This window comes from Gymnoscopelus microlampas (genome assembly GCF_963454915.1).
Source record: "Gymnoscopelus microlampas genome assembly, chromosome: 14".
NCBI classification, from domain to species: Eukaryota; Metazoa; Chordata; class Actinopteri; order Myctophiformes; family Myctophidae; genus Gymnoscopelus; species Gymnoscopelus microlampas.
In genome coordinates, this window is record NC_139951.1 from 29,244,607 (window position 1) to 29,266,134 (window position 21,528).

At 40.0% G+C, this 21,528-nt stretch overlaps 2 protein-coding genes across 2 annotated transcripts; one reads left to right on the forward strand and one right to left on the reverse strand.

The window, feature by feature from the left end:
- The first annotated feature begins 712 nt into the window (after positions 1 to 712).
- LOC311060441 (nucleoside diphosphate kinase A-like) lies at positions 713 to 4,247 on the forward strand. The gene is made up of 5 exons (XM_084078619.1): positions 713 to 810; positions 2,302 to 2,434; positions 2,863 to 2,964; positions 3,143 to 3,255; positions 3,748 to 4,247. The coding sequence occupies exons 2-5, from the start codon at positions 2,306 to 2,308 to the stop codon at positions 3,860 to 3,862; spliced, it is 459 nt and encodes a 152-aa protein (XP_083934745.1). The 5' UTR covers positions 713 to 810; positions 2,302 to 2,305; the 3' UTR covers positions 3,863 to 4,247.
- A 1,789-nt stretch (positions 4,248 to 6,036) lies between these two features.
- On the reverse strand, positions 6,037 to 21,041 carry mbtd1 (mbt domain containing 1). The gene is made up of 17 exons (XM_084078974.1): positions 20,878 to 21,041; positions 19,671 to 19,875; positions 19,031 to 19,164; positions 18,604 to 18,718; positions 18,440 to 18,522; positions 17,316 to 17,433; positions 16,852 to 16,986; positions 16,241 to 16,329; positions 15,148 to 15,382; positions 14,047 to 14,102; positions 13,539 to 13,643; positions 12,866 to 13,013; positions 12,404 to 12,486; positions 11,977 to 12,211; positions 11,554 to 11,625; positions 10,710 to 10,862; positions 6,037 to 10,157 (listed from the first exon to the last, which is right to left on the reverse strand). Exons 1-17 carry the CDS (start codon positions 20,896 to 20,898, stop codon positions 10,039 to 10,041), a joined length of 2,106 nt encoding a protein of 701 aa, XP_083935100.1. The 5' UTR covers positions 20,899 to 21,041; the 3' UTR covers positions 6,037 to 10,038.
- Positions 21,042 to 21,528: the final 487 nt, after the last annotated feature.

Below are 21,528 nucleotides of genomic sequence, written 5' to 3' on the forward strand. Positions count from 1 at the left end.
ACATTGTAAAGCGCTTTGGATGCTGCAATGAGATAATCAAATTCCATGTACTCAATTGAATCCTAAAAGTGTAAATTGTCCTGCTCTAACATGTGCGACAAAACGTAGCCTACTGGGACAAAATAACTGAACATACTGTACATGTACCAGTGTGTACACTACAGGGCCTATAATGACATAATAGTTGACTATCTTGTCTTGACAGTTGAAAGCAGTTTACTTCTATTCCACTACATCTCAGAGGTAAATATTGTACTTTTACTCCACTACAAATCATTTGAAAACTTGAGTAACTAGTTACTTTGTAGATTTGGATTATTATCACAAGACATACATTAACCACTTCAGCCCTATATACATTTCGGCCATTTGAAAATAGTCGATCTACAAGCTCACAATGCATCACAATGCGACACATTGTGAGCTTGTAGATCTGCTATTTTCAAATGATTTTTACACATTTTATTTGAAAACATTCTGCATAAAGAGTACTTTCTACTTTTGGTACTTCAAGTACATTTTGATAACAATACTTTTGTACTTTTACCTAAGTAAATCTTTAATTCCATACTTTTACTTGTAACACTAGTATTGCTACTTTGCAGTATTGATACTTTTGCTTGAAAAGTAAAACAAATGTGAGTACTGGTGCCCAATGCCCTTTGTGTGCCAGCTGAGCTCCGCCCCCCCCCTCCCCACGCGGTATAAAAGCCAGGCGCGCACACTCAATAAGTCTTCTTTTCTTACCACGTCAGCCGGAGTAGTAGGATCCCAGCTTCTCTAGAACAACCGGAGCATCACTGTCTAAAGGTAATGTCAAAAAACAACCTTTTATTCAATACGTAATGCCTCATGCATGTTTCCTTTTGATTGCACAGCCTTTGCACAGGTTTTGTTCCGAATGGAAAGATGATCCCAGGTAGCGAGGCAGTCCGAGCCTTTGTTAAGGGCCGTTGACACTGAGCACTGTCTGTAACTATTAAGATAACTATAACTATATCGTTGGTTCACCATTTTATATTATAGTCGGTGTTAACTCTGCCATGCACTTGGCTTAGAACGATTTTGAACACTCTATTTTACGGACTAAATAGGGCCATTCACACGGTGTGAATGGCCCTATTTAGTCGGTTGTTTCCGTAGCTTTAGCATAATGAGTAAACTTCAGATACTGTAATAAAAGCTGCTGTGGCAACGGTTTCAATAGGCTCTAAACGTTGTACAGCATCAATAATACACTAGTTACCCTCCTTTGTACACTTAACAATGGAGCGGTGCATAATGTCCTCCTGCTAACAAAGGACCATGTGGTTGTGTAACGTCAGGCCCCGAACGCCGGCTAATGGCGACATTAAGTGAACTTTTAGTGATTTATCTTGACCTAAGAGTCGTGATGAAGCACTTTACTGTCGCTCACCGGGTTTGACAGATGGTTAAGTCAGCTCAGCTGGGGTCTGTCCTCAGGACCGATGCAGCTGGTCCATGCTGTCTGTGTGTGTGCCGGCCGGCTTGGGCCTGTGCTACATGACATGTCACCACTACTGTTGCCAGATCTTGCGAGAGAAATAAGCTACCAGGTCTATGGAAAACAAACTCAAAAGAAGGAACTTGAGGCCACATGAGGACTTTTAACCTATATGCGTTGGCTATTTGAAAATGGCCGATCTACAAGCTCACAACGCGCGTTGTGAGCCTACACATCTGCATTTTCAAAAGCTTGCAATAAAAGGTGGAATATTTGGATTTTTAAAAAACATTCTACAACACAAACACTCTCCTGTGGATAAGAGATTTTAATAAATATTTGATAACCACTGGCTTAAATAATTTAAAAAAATGTAGAAGCTCAAGCCCAAAGTAAGCGACAACACAAACAAGCCCAATAAAATCGCGGCCTGCAACTACACAGACACGAACCCAAAGTTACTTATAATAAGCGGACATGGCAACCTTGGTCACCACCAGCAGTCGGGTCCAAGATCACATGCCGCATGCGCTACACTCACCACGCCCATGCGCAACTGAGTCACTAGCTGGTGTATGATATCCCCAGCAAGGGATCAAGATTTACACAACCTGCTTGGCTGGCTTTAAGACATGTCACAACAAGCTAAGGTTATCCTATAGTAATAGAGGTAACCTTGATGTCGTTTGATTTGTGATGGGGTCGGGGGCATCTGGCCCCAGAGCAGACTGTGCCAGATGTGCTCAACAACAGTGAGTGATCCGTTTTGATGCCTTGATCCTGTCTGTAAGTTTTGTATTGGTGTCAAGTTTGTTGATTTTCTCCTTGTGTTTCAGAATCATGTCTGGAAATGAGGAACGCACCTTCATTGCCATCAAGCCCGATGGAGTTCACAGGGGACTTATTGGCGAGATCATCAAGAGGTTCGAAGTGAAAGGATTCAAACTCGTGGGCCTAAAAATGACACATGTAAGTGAAATCTGTACCTGCTCCAAATCTGCATTACTTGTACTTTTAATATGATAAGCCAAACGTTTTTAAGTTCTATATTTGTCATGCACTACATTCACATGTGTCCTTGAGTACCTTAAGACCTTAGAGACCTGAGACCAGATTAGCATCAAGTGTCACACATTCACAGTTATCCTTCCGTGCAAGCATCTGCCCATGGGCTTGGAGGTTAAAGGTCTTCAGTTAGTGTCACTTCTATGTGGCCTATTTAGGTTATATTGTTTATTCTCCAGAGGAATAACCCATAAATGGGGCTATTATTATCACTAAACACTGATATATGCACTGCTTTGCAGGTAACTGTCGTGGTGGTTTAACTCGTGCTTCCCCTGTGCAGCCGGTAGATTATTTTGTCTAAAGATGTTAATGGTTTTGTTTTGTCACAGCCCTCTGAAGACCTCCTGAAGCAGCACTATGAAGACCTTAAGGACAGACCATTCTTCGCCAGCCTTGTCGACTACATGCACTCTGGCCCAGTAGTTGCCATGGTAAGATGGTGAAACGCAAACAGATGGGCAGTGTTTAACTGAGGCACTTGGTGTCTGAAGTGAAAGAAAGGGGTCTTTTAATACCCTAGACAAAATGATGGACTTAAAACAATGTTTACGGAGAAGGAAAATAAAAAATGCTAAACTTGTATCTCCCTTGTGGTTGTTTTAATTCCAGGTTTGGGAAGGCAAGGAGGCAGTGAAAACTGGCAGGGTGATGTTGGGTGAGACCAACCCTGCTGACTCCAAACCAGGCACCATCAGAGGAGACTTCTGCATCCAAGTCGGGAGGTAAGGGCCACTGGTATACTGCTGCTCCATCAAAGTACAAATATTTCTAAACGTATGACCTAAAAGCTCTGTGAGTCATTGTGAGCTTGTACATCGGCTACGTCTACTTTTTGAGTATACAGCTTTTGAGTATAAAATATTAAATGTGGTGTATTTTGGTCATAATGTGAGGCATTATTGATTTTGATTATCGTCATTGTCTGTGTATTTACTTTTGTCATATCAGCCCTGTGCAACTTTTGTTTACAAGCCCTAAAAGCCACACAATTCATTTGTTAATCGCAATTATTTGTATGACAATTAATTGTAAGTAAAATGTCGTCATTGTGACAGCCCTAACCTTTAGACAATCGCTGCTGTTTACATGCCAATCTGGAAGTGTGCGTTCTAGGTTGAAAGCGCTGATTAGCATACAGCGCTGGCACTTGATCTCTTGGCTCGATTCGTTGTGTGAACTTTTGTTTTCTTCCCCTGTTTTCTTCCCCTGCTCAGGAACATCATCCACGGCAGTGACGCAGTCGACAGTGCCAAGCAGGAAATTTCCCTGTGGTTCAAGCCAGAGGAACTGGTCAAGTGGACCAACTGCGCACACGACTGGATCTACTAAAACTGCTCCGGCCATGACGTTGACCTTACACACTGGTTAAGGACCGGTTCACTTGCCTCCAAGCCTGGTTTCCCCCAATATTGGAGGATGGAGGAAAAGAGATCTGTTTGTAAATCAGTGTTTTTGACATCTCACATTCCCGTTGTACCTCATCATACTGTACCTGTCTGATTGGCCTCTTTGTAGGCCTGTTGTCAGTGTATTGCTGGTTCCATTTCAGAGTTCTATTCCTTATGCACATTGCATTACCCAGACTAAATGTACTGGTTCCATTCCTGACTTCTATTCCCCATGAACATTGCATTCCCCAGGTATACAGAAAATGTACTGTGTGTCACTTTTGTTAAATGGAGAACAAGTTTCCAATAAAAAGCAGTCATTCCCATCTTTGTGTCTTAATCTTTCACGTGCATGGTCAAATGGGTCAACTAATATAGATCGGTGTTTCCCCTATATGCATTAAGCAGTGGTGGGCCGCCACCCCTTAAATCCTTTTACAGAAATTCTATCAATGATCAAATGCGTTGATATAATGGTCTCAGGCAGAGTGCCATCACTAGTTGTTGATGTGTGACTGACGTATTTGTATACTTTGTCTAGTAAAAGTATATTTTCCTAAATTTGGAGACTACTCAAACTATACAGATTATTACTGTGCACATGTACTTTAAGACTTTGTGTTTGTGCATTTTGAGAACCCAAAAAACGCATGGCTCATTCCTCCCCCACACCTTCTGCTTCTAGCTAGGGGAAACACTGTAGATTATAAACTTGAAGAGACTCGGATAGATTGAACTGACATAGTCGGTACTATGGAGAGACAGCTGCTTGTACTGAACCTTCTGTGTTCTTCCTTGTTACAATTAAACACAAGTAGATAGACCGGCTCTGACAGCGTTGAGCTGCATTACATTTTTTTTAAGAGCCATATTGATGCTTAGTATAACCTGCCCATTAGTGCAGGCCTTATCTGAAGAGATTAAGAATAGATTTGCAGCTAGCTCCAGTGGCTGAACTGGGAAGGATGCCAAAAGGCCAGCAGATAATGGATGGCATTTTTCTCACACGGCAGGCTTTGAGGAGAACCACATTACCTGTGACCTTCAAAGGTTGAAGGGCTCAACTTTGAAAATTAAACAATTTAGAAATAGACGGATTCTGTATGTTCCAAGTAATTTTATTCAGTGTAAAAGTTAATCTTACAAAACCACCTTTTCACAGCCATGCGGAAACAGTTTGCAATGCTTGTAAACAAAATGAGCAATCATTACAACCAATAATGTTCCATTGTTTGATTTTATTTACAAATTCAAGAAAGTCTATCAAAGCTTGATCACAGCACAAATTTACCATATGAAAGGAAACGTGTATAGACGCTATCAAAAAGATGTACAAACTTTAAACTGCAATCTAATATGTACCTCAAGGGTCAGTGTTAATTTCAATAGATTTATAACTATTCTGAACATATATTTTTTTTATTTGTATCCAAAATAAATTTCGAACCATAACTTAACCCTCTCAATTCACAATAACAGTTTCTGACAATAATAATCCCAATACGATAAGTCATTTTTATCAAATATATATAGCACCACGATATAATGGTTGAATATAGTTGGGGCTATCACATACAAAAGACCCGTGTTAGTATCCAAGGAAAAAAAAACAACTATCTCCAATCTAGTCCATGGCACTGTACAGATCTAAAAGGATTGTTTGGGTGTGATCACTGCAGAACTGCTTCCATGACAATCCTTCTGAATCTGAGTGTGGGACGTGACTGGGAGATGGACAGAAGGAACAACCAATGACAATTACAACAAAAACAAGCTCAGAACAACATCAGCACAATGTTTTCTTTTCTTTTTTTTCCAACAACATGCATTCAGTTGATCAACGCACCCAGTCCCAAATAAGCTCCTCACTCAGTCCTAACTGGTCCTGATGCCCCGCATAAATCCTATGATGAGCTGGATCAAAGAAATGTGGTAGCATATTGCATTACACTTGCTAGTTTTCACAGATCTTAGGGGTGGACATGTAGAACTACTGGGTGGGGGAAGCAAAGATGTTCATCATAGATTGGGAGTCAAGTTGAGAAGGGGATGTTTAGATTGACTACTCACAAGGGAAAATGAGAATGGCTTAAAAAGAAGCCTTTTTTCCTTAACAAAAAGAAATATGCAAACAGTGTTGATTGTGCGTTTGATTATTTTGGGTTATCTGGGAGAGGGTAGCAGCAAAGTTAGCCCATGAAACAGTCTTTTCTTTTGTACTAAGATATTATGCAGTTTGGTCAGTAAATTAAGATTGTGACCATCGTTTAAACGCTCAATTCTCCCCTTCCAAATCAGGAAGGGAAATGAATCCTAAATTAATTAAATTCTAACCTGAAACCTATATATGATTGTGAGACACTACTTTTATTGCTCATTTGGTCTTGTAACCATAGCCGTCTAGTTTAGTTTAGTGTATCCAATGAAGCTGTAGACAAAGAAAAATGGAACCTTGTAGAAAACAGATTAATCGATAATCCTGTTAGAAATAACAGTGGAAAAAATCTATAGCAAAGCAAGAAGAGCTTCACTAAACATAGCCTTGAACGTTTGAACACAAAGTGTTTCTACATCATCAAGCCACAACACAGAACAGTGGGAGTAATAAGCAATAAAACATTCATACATCAAATGGGAAGCAAGATAAGACCTTTTTTTTCTTTTTTGAAAGGGCAAAGAAGTCTTCTTTGCGTTGCTTTTCACAAACCTATGAAATTAGATTAGACTTGTAATGCAACCATCTTTTGGCGACGTCATGACGTGTGACATGCTGTTGAATAAAATAAAAAAACATATTTTCAAGGTGAAAAGTGTCAACAGGACGCAGTTGAAAATACATAATTTGTTATCAATCTAAATGTTGCATGACTGTTGCCAAAGCATAAATCAGGCATTATAACCAAGAACATGTTTCCAAAAAATGCTTCCTGAGAATTGAATTGTGAACCTTACTGGTATAAAGACAAGTTATGTATCATTTGCCATCACTGAATAGCTTAAAACTATCATGCTTTTCAATATAGTATTTGGCCATATACAGCAATGCTATATTGTCATTTACCAACCCCAGCTCACAAAATCACAGTTATACAATACAATTGAGTTAAATCATCTCTTATGTAAATTATATTTAAATGTAGTGATCTTGTCATTAGAGGGTGTAAGACGTTTATTCAACATAAAATAATATGGGAACTATTATTGCATATCAAATTAGAGGACTTTGTGTGCTGTGAAAAACTCTTCCATGTTTGGTGTCTAGTTTTCAAGTGGAACATTTTAAGTTATAGTTTGCATATGCTATTACACTGCCTAGTTCACACGTTCTCTTTACATTTGCTAAACTTGCCTAGCATGAGGAGGTAGTAGATAAATAGCTGCATAAATCTAGCTGTAAATAACAAAATAATGTGGATTTGTTTTTCCACACATGCATGCAATAGAGAGAATTATGAACTAATCAGGATTTTTGCTCATTCCATCATAGTTGCAAAAACCTGTTCTGACTAAATAAAAATGATCTGTGTATTATGCAACTTTTAGATCCCATTGTCTGTGTGAATGTTGCCTTCAAAAGTAATAGTAAAGCAGTGCATCATTTGTACTCTTATTACTGACTAAAAACATGTTATTCTGTGGCTCAACTGAATAACTGACTCGAGTTTGCATCCATATGGCTCTGACAAGAGAACTACCCAAGCAATGAAAAACAAAAGTAATGCTTTGCATATCATTGTAATGTCTGACACATCCGTTCATTCAGTTTTCACTCAACTGCTTGGTTAAGAGATCATTACTTCTGTTTTCTCAGAGTAGACAAGCGTCCATGCTTTTCTACGACCACATTTTTATTACAAATGCTGAGTGAGAAGAGCTTCCAGCTTCAATTTTGGACCCCTTTGTCCTCCGCTGGGTATGAATGTTTACACATGGTCCAAAACAGTCAGTAAATCTGGCTGCGAAAGCCGATACCTGAAGACTTGTAAAGGTGATTTTCAACAGGCAAATCTGACTGGTTTGACTCCTGTAGTGCAATCAGTGACAGTGTTCGCATAATGTGCCCATAGCGACCACAACTTGCATACTATGCATGGCCAAAGAATTTTCTATGAGTGAGTATGCAAGTTTGGACAATGGGAATCAAATAACTTGTCAGAGTGTGCCCCATCATACCAGTAAGGTTTCTGATTTATACAATATACTCTGCTGGTCAGCTATTGGGACCCCTTGAAATGTTACCTTTTTTTCTTATTTTTTTTACCCCATCAACAGCTCCACTATTTGTTCTCAATATTATATAACACATTTATAATTTAAGGATTTTTGGGGGGAATTGCATCCAAAGTAATTTAATCTATTGAGGTCTTAAACATAGGAAAAATAAACCTTAAATATCAGAATAATTGTAGATAATACGTTTTTCACAGTAAACACTGTGTTTGGTCTTAGTGACAGCTGCCTAAATTTGCACAGTAAACAAGCAAACCGAACATTACTATATGTGTAAACATTAAACAGGATTGCTAATTGTCTGTGTTTTCTAAGAATAGGTACATTTACCAGATGCGGAAATACATCCTCAATTACAAGGTTCGAGGGATCACTGAAGAAGAGTCTTTACAGAGCTAAGTGCAGAGTGTGCTTGTAAAAAGCCACTCACATTCATGCATGTGAATCACTGTAATAAGTTGCAGACATGATTTAAAGGAGAAATTCTCCCAGAACGTTTAGAAACTTATTTTAACATTTAAAAAGGACTGGTTACCAAAATAGAGTTCCAATTATGCCCCTAGACAAAACATTTTCAACCACTATTTTGAATAACAAAAATAGCTGATCTACAAGCTCACAATATGTCTTCATGCAACGCATTGTAAGCTTGTAGATCAGCTATCGAATTATTTTGACTTGCTTAAAAAGGGTTGAAAAGTCTTCACCTATTAATGACATGCCCAAAATAGGGACAATGTATCACAATATATTTTGATTCTGTAATACGTTTGAATTATTAAGTGCAGCCGGGGGAAAATGTCAACCTGTTTTTAAAGAGAAGGTAACAAGGGGGACCAATGCTGAGCGTCACTGTACTATTCAAAACCCACTCTTTAAATCACATCTGTTATAGCTATATACTGTAGTTCTATATGAATAGGTCTCATCATACTTTATGAATATAATCACTCTGATACATACAACATCACACATTTAAGTACCCCATCCAGCCACCAAAAAGAAAATACAAAATAAGTAAATCATTTAAGACAAATGAACTAAAAACACTTGATAAAAACAGAAAAAAGCAAAATATATATATATCAAGACTTCAAGTACTATAAACAAAGCAAGTCCTCCTGGCAAAATTGTTCAAAAAACAAAACAAAATTATAATCAAAATATACATCATTCTGTTTCCATAATCACCCTCTGTTCTCTCTCCAGGTCAATGGGAATTCTGCCTGTAACGTTAGTAGCTGGCTCTCATACCTGATAAAAGAAAAAGAAAGACCTGGCTCAATGAATGTTTTGTCACAGTTTCTACAGGTCTCTGTGCGTGGCCCAGACTTGGGTGGGGTCAGAGTATTGGCAGAGGCAGGATGGAAGGCCGAGACAGACCTACGTTTAAGCAGGACTCTCAAGGAAACGAGGGGTTTTGTGTGGATACTTCCAGAAGTCTAATGTGTCTTTGTCTGGGTGGCTTTTCGGAGAGGAGAGGTGCTCGTTGCGGAATCATCCAGGGTGGTACGACAAAGAGAATGCCCAGATTTCAGTAACCCACCATTCCCCGGGTGTTTTTTGGAGAGGCACAGAGCAACCCCTCACTCATAACCCTGTAGGTGGTGTGAGGAGTGATCGAGCGTTGTGTATGTGCACACACGACGGCTACGAGGTTAGAAACAGAAAAACAACGAAAAAAAGTTAACTCTTGGAGAAGGACCTTTCTCAGAAGGATGCAACAAGCTTCCCCTCCTCCCCCCTGCCATGGGAGAGGTGCAGTGTTGGTCTATGAGTGTTGGGTTTCTTCTGAGGTGAATTTGTACTGTCGTTCCCCTCCATCCTGTCCCTTGGGTCTCCATTGGTGCACCGTGACCCGTTCCATCCTGCTTGGTTCCTCTGACCTCAGGGCTCCTGTTTGATGTAGTAGCTGCCTGAGCCGTTGCTCTCTTGGTCGGAGATGCCCTGGGAGAAGGTAAACTCATCCACCTCTGTCGCCTCCTCCTTCAGTCGCAGCAGAGACTCTGGCAGTGGGGGGCAGAGACAGAGAGAAAGAAAAACAAGATGAGTAAGTTGACAAACGTGCTTCTAATATGAGGAAGAACCGTAGTGTTGGTTTTCAGTTTCTTCCCAGTGGTTAAGTCAGATAGGGTTCTCCATGCACAGCAAGCACTGACTTAGCTACATGTTGTCCCTAATTGAAATGGAAACAGAATTCATGCCATATGATCATCCAAAAATAGGGCAGTAATGTGGCAATACATTGCTAATGTTTTTTTTTTTTTTTTAACAGTGCGGTTTTGTTCTTTACCTACATCTAAGCTTAATACATTGTTGCATGTCGATCGCTCACCGAAAACAACTTGTTGAAGAACATGAATCACAACAAGCACACATTCACCAAGTTCATTGAACAGTTGAAACATGCAGCATCAACAGTAGTAGCATCCACCACACAGCTAGCTCCACTGTGAGGGACCTACTTTGGAGGTTTTCACAAACCGCTCCTTTAAGCAGCACCCTCTGCTTCGGAGCGCTCAAGTGCCGTGCTTGGTTTTCATTAGTGTGCCGTTTACCTGGTTTGTGGGTTTGGTGGAGGTGGGTGCGGGGCCGGGGGCGAGTGGGCCCCTGGGCGGGGTAAGGGGGCGGACTCTGCTCTTCGTCCCCCGAGAAGCTCCTCCTCCTGCCTGCCTGACTGAAGGGCCGTCGACCGACTGGAATCTTCCTCTCTAAACACCAAGCCAGACTCGGGGTAAGCTACCAGGGGCTTATTACATACAGGGTTCAGTTCAAGTCGAGCTTGTTTGAATGTTCAGATTGAATGTAGGGGGGAAAAAGGTTAGACCTCAGGTGAGAATTGAAGCAGTAAACCCTCGTGCATTATTATGTTGCCGTTGAGCCCATCTGTATAAGCCCCTGGTACTCATGACTGCCAGACCCAAGTGAGCAGATGCACCATTAACTAACAAGAGCAAAGCTAAAGCAACGCCATCAAACTGCTTGAGAGATGCTCCATGCAGATTATACTTTAGTGTACTGATATTTTTTGGGCTGAAAGATCAGTGCACCATAGTTTGGTGTGAACGCCTAGGCCTTTTGCTTTAAAGTGTCAACAAAAACAATCAACACTTTTGCTTCGGTGTCACACGTGACATTAACCATTCAATCCAAAAGGGCCAAAAACACAAATGCCTATATCTTTCACCCTGTGCCAAAATATTCTGTAACATAGACACGTCAATCTGCCAGATAGAAACATTCCATACGTACACACCAAACACACAATCTGACCAGTGAGAGTTAAGATGAATGTCCACCTGTAGAGAAACTGGTGACAAGAATAGGATGGGGAAAGGAGGAAGTGGAAAGACGCGATGGAAAATAGGAAGCTAGACTGACAATATAGGAAGGATTACTCACTTTTCTTTTGTCCCTTGTACTGTTGGGCCTTTTTCTTCTGTTTGGGCACAGTTGGTGTCAAATCTCTGGTACCTGAATAAGAATTAAAGTACTAGGACTTACATTTTGGAGACTACAGTACTTTAACCACCCTTTAACCAGCCCTAATTTAACACATTTAGACCTGAGGCCTTCAGAGGTGTTCCCAGCTTGAAAGGCATACCAACGTATAGGTGTTCCAGGTCTAAATGGGTTAAAAATAAATAATTAAATAAATTGAAAAGGTTTCAAAAATAGCCGATCTACATTAAAGCTCAAAATGTAATCATGTTTTTATTTATTTAATTCTACGTTTGCCTATAATGCCAGGGTTAAAATGTAGGGTTTAACACCCAACATCAAAGTCTCTGAAATTAAAGAAAAGCGTCAGTGTGCATTGCTCACTCTGTGCAGCGGGTGGCTGGAGTTGGTATCCGGTCAGCTGACACCAGCCCACGGGGTAGAGGTCAGGTGACTCGCAATCCACCCATTGGTCGTACTCGTCTTCCCAGCCGTCAAAGTGGATCCGCAGCAGCCGGTGGACAATCCGCGTCACCGTGCCGACACACACCAGCCGTGGCTCCATCAGATCCACGGCCTCCAGCTTCATGCCCTGGCGGAAGCCGTGATTTGGGACATCCTGGAATGCCGAAAAATGGCGGAGGGAACAAAAATATTATCATTTTACACACTGTAAAAGAAGATTCAGATTTTTGGGGTTTTTGATGTACAAAACTCCAAAAACATCTTCCATCTTCACAGGGGAACTGAAGGCAAGGCAATTAAAAAAAAAGGATGTGACTTAAAAAAAAAGACTATTAATGAAACATACCTTGTTAAAGAGCTTGACAGGAGCAGCTATTGAACCCGTTTCTCTGAGGTAGTCAAACCATTTAAATGGCAGTTTAGTGTACCCTGAGGGACAGAATCAGTGGTGAAACTGGTATATTAGAAACCCTTCACCAAAACAGGAGGCCACAGACAAGAGGCCAAAATAAAAAAAATGAGCTAAATTGTATTTAGATCAGAGTACAGACTGGCCGTTTCTTTAAATATGAGGCGAGTGCCAAGTAGATTAGGTTTCTAATAAAGACATTTCTGAGGATATGAGTGCCAAAGGCTGATTTGGGACAGCTGGGCGTGTTCGAAGGTTCAAACCGGGAAAGATCTGGTTGTACATCTGCTATTTAACATTTTTGAACAATCTTGAAAGTGTGACAAACTACTGATTCAGAAGGCATTTGTAGAATCGGCCTCAGCAGGTCTTAATCGGTTAACGAGGAAAGACGGGTACCTCTAGGGGGCGTGAGTTCAATCTCGTTGATTTCACAGAAGCCGACGGGGAAGATGGAAGGAGACGTGGAGTGATAGCAGAACCAGTCTGAGCCATCCACCGCCTCCGAGCCATCGATCCCAATCATGAGGTACCCATCAGCCAACACCTGTACAGAGCAGACAGAAGACTGAATCACTATATGGAGGAGGAGGGTGGAGCCTGAGTCATGACAGCGGACTGAAACCCCTCCTCTAAAATACCAATGTCAATTCAATTCTTTAGTAGTTCCTAGGGCTGTCACGATTACAAATTTATGTTGACGATTAATTGTCACTCAAATAATTGCGATTAACGATTTCATTGTGTGTTTGGCCTTGAACATTGGGTAATAAAAAAATGCAAAGGACCAATATGACAAATAATTAGAATTAGAAATTGACATATTTGCAAATTTTTATGTAAAAAAAGCAGAAATAGTTGATCTATAAGCTTACAACGCGTCACAAAGTGATGCGTTGTAAGCTTGTAGATCTGCTATTTCTGCTTTTTTCAATATTTGAAAATGTGTGAAAATCTTTCAACATGGAAACGATTATGACGATTATGCAAAAATAATTGCGATTATCCCAAATAATTGCGATTAGACAGTTGTGTAATAATTGCGACAGGACTAGTAGTTCCACCAGCTCACCTTTCTTACAGTGGCTACACATATAGCTGAGAGATTGAGAGGATCGATGGCCTCAAGTTTCATCCCGTCCTTGAACCATTCCCCGTTCTGGTCCACATCTTTCACCTAGCGGAGCAGCAAAGAGGCATTAGCAAACCTTCTCACGCCAAAACACATAAGACGATCCAAAACAAATACCAACCCAAATGTTCTTAAACTGATCATGAAACTATTCAATACGAATAAAGATAATTATACAAATAACACACTGGATATATAATGCACTTTAACCACTTACGGTTTATTTTGTCGTACGACGGACAACGAAAATAGCTGATCTACAAGCTCATTAACGTGTTTGCATTGAAATGCGTTGTGATTGTATAGCTGCCATTTTTGCTATCATTGAAAAGCTTTGGCTATAATGACATGCTTAAACGGCTGAATGTTGTTCAAATGTAAAAAAAAAAAAAATGAAAAGAGATGATTACTTATGCAAATTATAATATTTCAATATACTTAAATTTACCTTCTGGAACAATTGTGAAGGAGCATCAACCTGACCCTCCATCTTCTTGGTCACATCTGGAAAACAATGAACAAGAGATTTATTTATAATGCTTTTGTTAAAGGAGGTTACATTTTCCACTAAATGGTCAAATTAGATTAGCCATTAAAAATAAAATGTATATTTAGTAAAGGTATTGCTCACATGCAATAAATTGTAAAAAGTCACACACAAGTTCTCTCTTTATCTTCTTTAAAATACCTTTTTAAAACATACTTTTATAAAAGGGTCTTTCCCAGGAATAAATGTTATTCGAGTCCCATAATTGTTTTTATTCTATTTTCAGTTTTATGTGAAGAACTTAGTTCCAAGAAGTGCTTTATAGATAACTAATGTTGTGTGTGTGGGGAGAGAGACACTGGTGGTTTAGAGAATGGTGGCACCATGCCAGCACACAGCCTGCTAAATACCATTGTCTCCACAACACAGCATGGAAAAAGGCAAGTTACTGCAGGATGGTAATACGTTTTGTTCCGACTAGGTGATTTCATGTGGTGTCAGATTTATGGTCTAGCCTACACAAGTTTCCCGACCAGGAAGTGCCACATGTCAGGTGATCAAGTCAGGGAAATCGGGATTCTAATCTGGATGCAAACGAATTAGCCAAATTGTGACGTGATCACAACTCAGCCAATCACAAAGGATATCAATGAAGGTTAGCCGTCTTTTATGTTAAGAGTCAGACTTTGTTCAGACTGGAAATCCAAATCCAGCCCAAATAATCTGATTTCTTATCCAGATTGGAGTGGGACTGTTTTAATGCAGTCTCAGCGAGGCAGGGTAAAGTGATTCAAATATGATGCCAAAAATCAGTTTCAATCTGATTTGGAGTGCCAGTGAACATAGCCTTATTCCCTGCACTTCTTCCTCATGTGGGAATCAATAACATATCCAGAGGTACTGAATACAGATAACAAACCACACATATGGCAAATATCCACATAAGTATTCAAACATGGAAAACACACACACAAGTGACATGCCGTTTAAAGTGGAAAATATATGAGTTGACGCTTGAAGTGGTGCAAGCCGTTTGAATGTGGTGTTAGCATCCAAACCTACCAGATCTCTTGAAGCGGTGTCCGATGCTGCGGGACCAGCCTATGTTATGGATGAGGGGGCTAAACATGTGGCACCAAAAGTCATCAGAGCCGTCCTGGCTCTCCTCATAGACCAGCCTGAGGCGTCCTCCGATCACCTGCTCCACCAGCGCCACCCGTGTCCGGCACAGGTGGTTCTTATCTACCACCTCCACCCGCATGAATTTCTTAAAGGGGAACTGCATGTTGTCATGCACCTAAGGAGAGGATGTATTGAAATGAAGACGATACCACAGGATATATGATATATCAGCCATGCTGAAATTTGGTATAACTTGGGTTGTATACAATTTAGGCATTTAACAGACGCTCTTAATCCAGAGCGATTTACGGTAAGCAAGGTAAACACGACATCAAATGCATAGAGATGGTAATCTAGGATCATGGGTAAACCAAGAACCTATCATCAGTTTAGACTCTAAACAGTATAAATATACAAACATCTATAATATGTACATTGAAACTATACAAACTATAGGATGCCAGGTCAACAAATTTACCTGGCATTTGTCTAAATAACATGATATCTAAATTACGTTTTAACTTTTGCATAAGCCTGCAAGTGCTACGGGCTAAGGTGGAGTCTGAAGAGGTGTAGCTACCTTGAGCATGATATAAGACCAAATATTGTCTTCAATGTCGTTTCTTTGAACAAGGAACCTTAAGGCGATTCCATTCACGATTCCATTCACTTTAATTGTATGGCAAAACAGTTCTCAACATTAACAATTACTGATACGCCAGTATCGGTGACCTATAAATGTGTTACATAAGAGAACTTCCATCAAGAGTAATGGCAGTACAATATTTTGTCTGCTTTGTTTGTAATTTTGAGACCCGTTTCACCATTCTATGAGAGTAAATAGAATTGCCACATCCAGTTTCTTGCTCACAGAGGACAGAAGCAATAGATAATGACTGACAATATTTTGAATTATATTATGCCCAAGGTCCAACACACGGTTCGATTAAAGTCCAACATAGCTTTAAATTTTCAAGACAAATCCATATGGATGCTGCTGATTTATATGAGTGCGTGTGTGTGTGACACGTACCTTGGCAGTGAAATCAGGTGGCAGTGTTTTGGCTCCAGTGAGACGTTTCACAAGAAAGGCTTTCCAGTTAGAGTACTTATGTTGTATAGCTGTAAGGGAGATAAACAACAATTTGCACTCGACTCCACAACTATCCAGGAACATAAAATAATAAATAACCGATAGTAGATCATTAGGATGGATTTTGCCTGGTGAGGTCCAGGTGGGAAATGCTGCCTCTTGTGGCATCTTATTTTGGGCCTCTATTATACATCTGCTGACAAAGACCTTTCTCTGTTCCCAAAATAGCCTGGTACAGTCAGCTTACTTACAGAAAACTTGGATTAGATTTGATGAAGTTTCTATTTGAGAACATTTAATATATAAGCAAACAAATTACGTCCTATTCAAAAATGCTCAATAATAGCAGCATTGTTTTTTTACATCTTTAAATAAAACGTTTGCTAATGTTTGCTATAATGACATACAATACAGAAGGGGCTTCAGGTTGAAAGTGGTGAAAAATCGGGACAAATCGGCTGCATAATTGCATCATTCGATATAACAAGTCTAATAACCATATATCGACCAAACCGATACATCAGTCTGGCTCTAGTTTGAATGAGACTCACATTTTGGAGGTACGAGGGGCTTGCCACTCGAAGCACACCACCCCACCGGGTGCACCTCAGGAACACAGAGATTACACCAGAAGTCCTTACTGGTATCATTGTCAAAGCCCTCATACCGCAGGAGAGCCTTGAACCCTGGACAGGAATATGCAATCTACAGTCAAAATCCATTCACACACTTACAATCTCTCAATATTTACACCCACACACAGAAAACTTGCCTTTTAAATCTTTTGTGAGAAAAAATATTTAACCCCTATATAGTTCAGTTGACCGGGGTCCGCCAGGGGTCTATACTTGGTCCCCTCCCCCGCCCCTCTACGCTAAATCTCTTCACCAAAAATAGCCGTAGATTGTAGATCCTCCATTTACACCAAATGTTCACCCATTATAACATGCCGAGAATAAGGACTCTATGGTTTGTGTGGCTAAATACATTTTAAGAAAAAATGGTTGAGCCTTACCTGCTAGCTTGATGATTCCCGCTATCCAGTAGACTTTAGTGGAGAAGTTGGTATCCGAGTTGAGGACTTCAACTCTAACTCCTTCTTCTATGTCTCCCCAGCATAAACCCATAGGGGACTGGAACACAAGTGGTATCAGGCCAAAGCTTATTCCATTGAAATGATTTGGCCAAAGGGTTTTAAACAGTTAATAAATTGTCACTCTAGCTACCCGATAAATCAGTGGTTCTCAACCTTTTCAGGCCGTGACCCCCCAAAATAATCATATTTGAACTGGGGACCCCCACCCTGTCAAGTACTTGGAATTGTCGGAGATGAGGCAATACATTCAGTATGACTCGGTTCCACAGATAAATATTGTGAAAATAGCAGATCTACAAGTAGATCTACAGTCGACTTGTAGATTGGCTATTTTCAAAATGTTTACCGCTTATATTATTTGACAATTTGACCAGTATTTATAGTGTAGTTTGTTGATTATTTTTGATGCATTAAAAAGGTTGTTAAAGTCCTTAAAGGTAGGGTAAGTGATATTTTTTGGTTAAAACAAAAAGTATTTTGTTAAAAGGTTAAAGCACTATATTCTGATAGTAATCATTGCTATAGAGTGTTTGTTCAGTAACAGGAGTCTCCCCGTCGCTCCAGCTCTTTAATAAACAGAAAATACATTTTCTGGTAGGTGTTAAAATCTCAGCCAATCAGGAGAAAGTACCCATTTTTAAGCTTCATTTTTATAGTGTTCCAGTTCCAATTTTGCCTGCTCATTTCTTAGTGTCATCACTTCCAATTTCACTTGTTTAATCTATATCCTGATTGAGTTCTCTATCCTGATTGGATAAAATTGGAAATGAAACTGAAACGAAAATTCATTTTCTGTTTTATAAAGAGCTGGAGAGACAAGGAGACTCCTTTTACTGAACAAACACTCTATAGCAATGAGTACTATCACAATATAGAGCTATTTAACACTTATTTTAAGCAAAGAAAATCACTTACCCTACCTTTAAATTGTCACTTTACTATGATCTGGGGACCCCCCCAAAATCATATGGGGGTCCCGACCCACAGGTTGAGAACCACTGCGATAAATCATCAGGGGCTGGCCAGCAACAGTTTGTACTCACATGTTTGAAACAGCTGACTGGAGCACCACTCGTGTTATTGCTACAGATGTATTTGCCCCATTCAAAGATTTCAACAGGGATCACTGGGAGAAATAAAACATGGAGTTAAGTAGAAGGTATTTTCCAAACATGACACCACTGCTTAATTAGTTTAATAAACATACCGGCTTTTGATTTGGCCTGGTTCTGTTGACTTGCTTGGTATTGGGCATATGCAGCCAGCTTCGCCATTAAGGGTTGTTTTTGTAAAACCTTTGCCTTTTTTGTTGGTGGTTTGCCCTTAAAGAAAGGAAAACACAATCACCACATCAATAACACTGGATGAAGACAGTTTGATCCAGTCTTTGATGCATTTTTGTGTATACGTATACATGCACATGGAGCATAAAATTCCAACACTGAAATCATCAGTCACCCTGATGAAGGCATTGTTTCCGCAACGCCTAAGTGCATTTTTAATTCTCGCTATGTATGCATTAGCCAGACTGTTAAAAGGAACTTTTGCACAAGAGTGCCTTGGTCTCATCCTTTGTTGCAATGAAATCAAATGTGGAGAAAAAAGCATGCAGTGCACCGAGTTTGCACACTTACCTGGAGTCTTGCCAAGATGCTAGCTTTTTTGGAATTTGAAGAATAACTCCTGGAGCAGGATACACTGCAGAAGCGCTTGGTTTTGGAGTAGAACGCGTCTCGTACACCAACCATCCCACACATCTCACAGGTGGCTGTACAGGAAAGGCCAATACAAAAAACACCATTAATGTAATAATCATGTGGCAAGCATTGTTAATCTACATTATGTATTCACTACACTGAATTATGTAAATCCATTCCATATCACAAAAACATGGCATTGCAGAGTAATTATAATTGCAATTTATAGTTTATATAACAAATATATAAAATAATGCATATACATAAACATACGCCTTTGTGATTCTCTTCTCAATATTGACAAGCTTTCCCCTTCAGATCATTTTGCACACCAGCATGTACTAACCCATTAAAACCAGGAAAGAATCTTTGTCATTTTAGATTTTGCCGTTGGCCATTCAAAAATGAGCTATGAGCTTGTACATCTATTTTTCAAACATTTTTAAAAAATCTTAAAAGTTTGAGAACTACTGATTTAGAAGGCATTTGTAGAATCAGCCTCAGTCTTAATGGGTTAATGTATATTTTATATGTATAATGAGTCCCATAGCTGTAATAAATGTTTCCATCTACTAACCCATGCCAGCCTTGCCATCAGGGTAGGTATACACTTGTCCATTGTTCTTGATGATGGGCAGGGTGGCAGGAATGGAGGGCACCACCTCATCCTCACTGTCCTCTGAGCTGGAACTTGTGGTGGACTCCTCGCTGCAGCTGTCATAGCCGTCAAACATGCCGAAAGAGTCTCTCCGCTTTCGCTCTGGACGTGAGGTGCGTTCAGCCTTTTACAGATGGAAGAATTATGGGGGGGGGGGGAAATGGGTTAACCTGGTAATAAAGGAATCAAAAATAACAATTATTTGCCAATAGATCTGTGCAGCTTTCCCAACAACATAGCTGAGCTGTCAGACGTTAAGCCACCAGAATAGGGAAGTTGACACACGCACACACACACACACACACACACACACACACACACACAATTATTATACAAAAATAGCCTTGGATCAAGACTATCATAAATGTAATTTATCGAGTCTGACTTTTACTTTCGTATAGATATCAAAATGTAAAAAAATATATGAAATACATCTATGATAAGTCTTGATCCAAGGCTAATCCAACAGTAAAATTCTAGTCTTCACAAATATGCTAAAAATAAAAATTGTTAAAAAATTGCAGGAACAAGACAAGAGCATTGACCATCTGGTCGTTGGGACCATCATTAATGTTATTGATTATTTATCTACTGTGGTAGCAGTTTCCTCGTCTGAGCATCACAGAACAGCTGACAGTTTAAACGCTATATTTAGTCTTCATTCTCAAACAAACAGCAGTTTAACACGCAGCAAAGCACCAGCCATCATTCAACTTCTACGACAAAACGAGACACAGTCACAACAAACAGAGAACCAATTAAAACACCTTGATGATGAGGAAGACGGGGGGCCTTTATCTGACTTAGCTTCTAGTGCTAGCCACCATTAGCACAGCTAGCTAGCTAGCGGAAACCTGTTCTTCCAGTTTTTATTAAAAAAGCAAACGGCAAACAATTTCAATTACTGAGCACTCCAACACATAGGGAACAAGAATAAGCATGGTTTTAATTTACGTTAGTCAGGCCTTGGGAGGTTTAACAAGCTTTCAGTTTCATTTATGTTGTAGCAACATAAATGCTAGCTTGCTAATGCTAACAGACAACAACAAAGGAGGAACGCTAGCCTGAGCAGATCCTCCCTGATCGGAGCCTCTCACGGCCCTTAATGTTTCACTGTTTTACTCACCAGATCCCTTGTGTCCTCCATTAGCCCCTCATGTAGATAACGTTGTGATTGACTGGGCCAGCTGATGCGAATAAAACCCCCCTAAATCGGGGGATGCATTGGGCTTTTTAGATGGTTTTAAAGTCTAAAAAAATGAATACAAACCAAAAGCAGGATATCAACAATTACAACTCCGGCGTTTCCGCGCATGTGTGACAGTGTTGCCAGATTCTTCTGTGACAGAAACAAGCGACTGTGTGTAGGGAAACAAGCCTAAAAGAAGCAATTAATTATGGGCCATGGACTATGGGAGGGGGGGCGGGGGGATTTGGAATATTTTGGAATATTTGAACAAATCTTGTATGGGGGGGTCTCTGCTCTCTGGCACAACATATTTTTAAATGGGAGGGGGAGGGGTCGGTGGACAAATAGATATTAATTTGGGGGGGTCCTTCACATGAAAATGTTTGAGAACCACTGGTATAAACGACATTTAGGAAACAAGGCCAAATAAGCAACTACACTTCAGAAACAAGACACAAAAAAACAACACATCAAAATACCAATATTTACAAGCAACTTACTAGAAGAACAAGCCCAACGTCGCTTATAGTAAGCAGACATGGCAACCCTAATGTGTGAGCGTAACCTACTTTTCTGTGATTGGGCCAG

Coding starts and splice junctions, on each gene's coding strand:
- LOC311060441 (XM_084078619.1), top strand. CDS start 2,306: ATGTCTGGAAATGAGGAACGCACCTTCATTGCCATCAAGCCCGATGGA. Junction 2,435..2,862: donor TGGGCCTAAAAATGACACAT/GTAAGTGAAATC, acceptor GTTTTGTCACAG/CCCTCTGAAGACCTCCTGAA. Junction 3,256..3,747: donor TTCTGCATCCAAGTCGGGAG/GTAAGGGCCACT, acceptor TCCCCTGCTCAG/GAACATCATCCACGGCAGTG.
- mbtd1 (XM_084078974.1), bottom strand. CDS start 20,898: ATGGAGGACACAAGGGATCTG. Junction 17,434..18,439: donor CAGTCAGCTGTTTCAAACAT/GTGAGTACAAAC, acceptor CTTGTGTTCCAG/TCCCCTATGGGTTTATGCTG. Junction 10,158..10,709: donor CCACCAAACCCACAAACCAG/GTAAACGGCACA, acceptor CCCCACTGCCAG/AGTCTCTGCTGCGACTGAAG.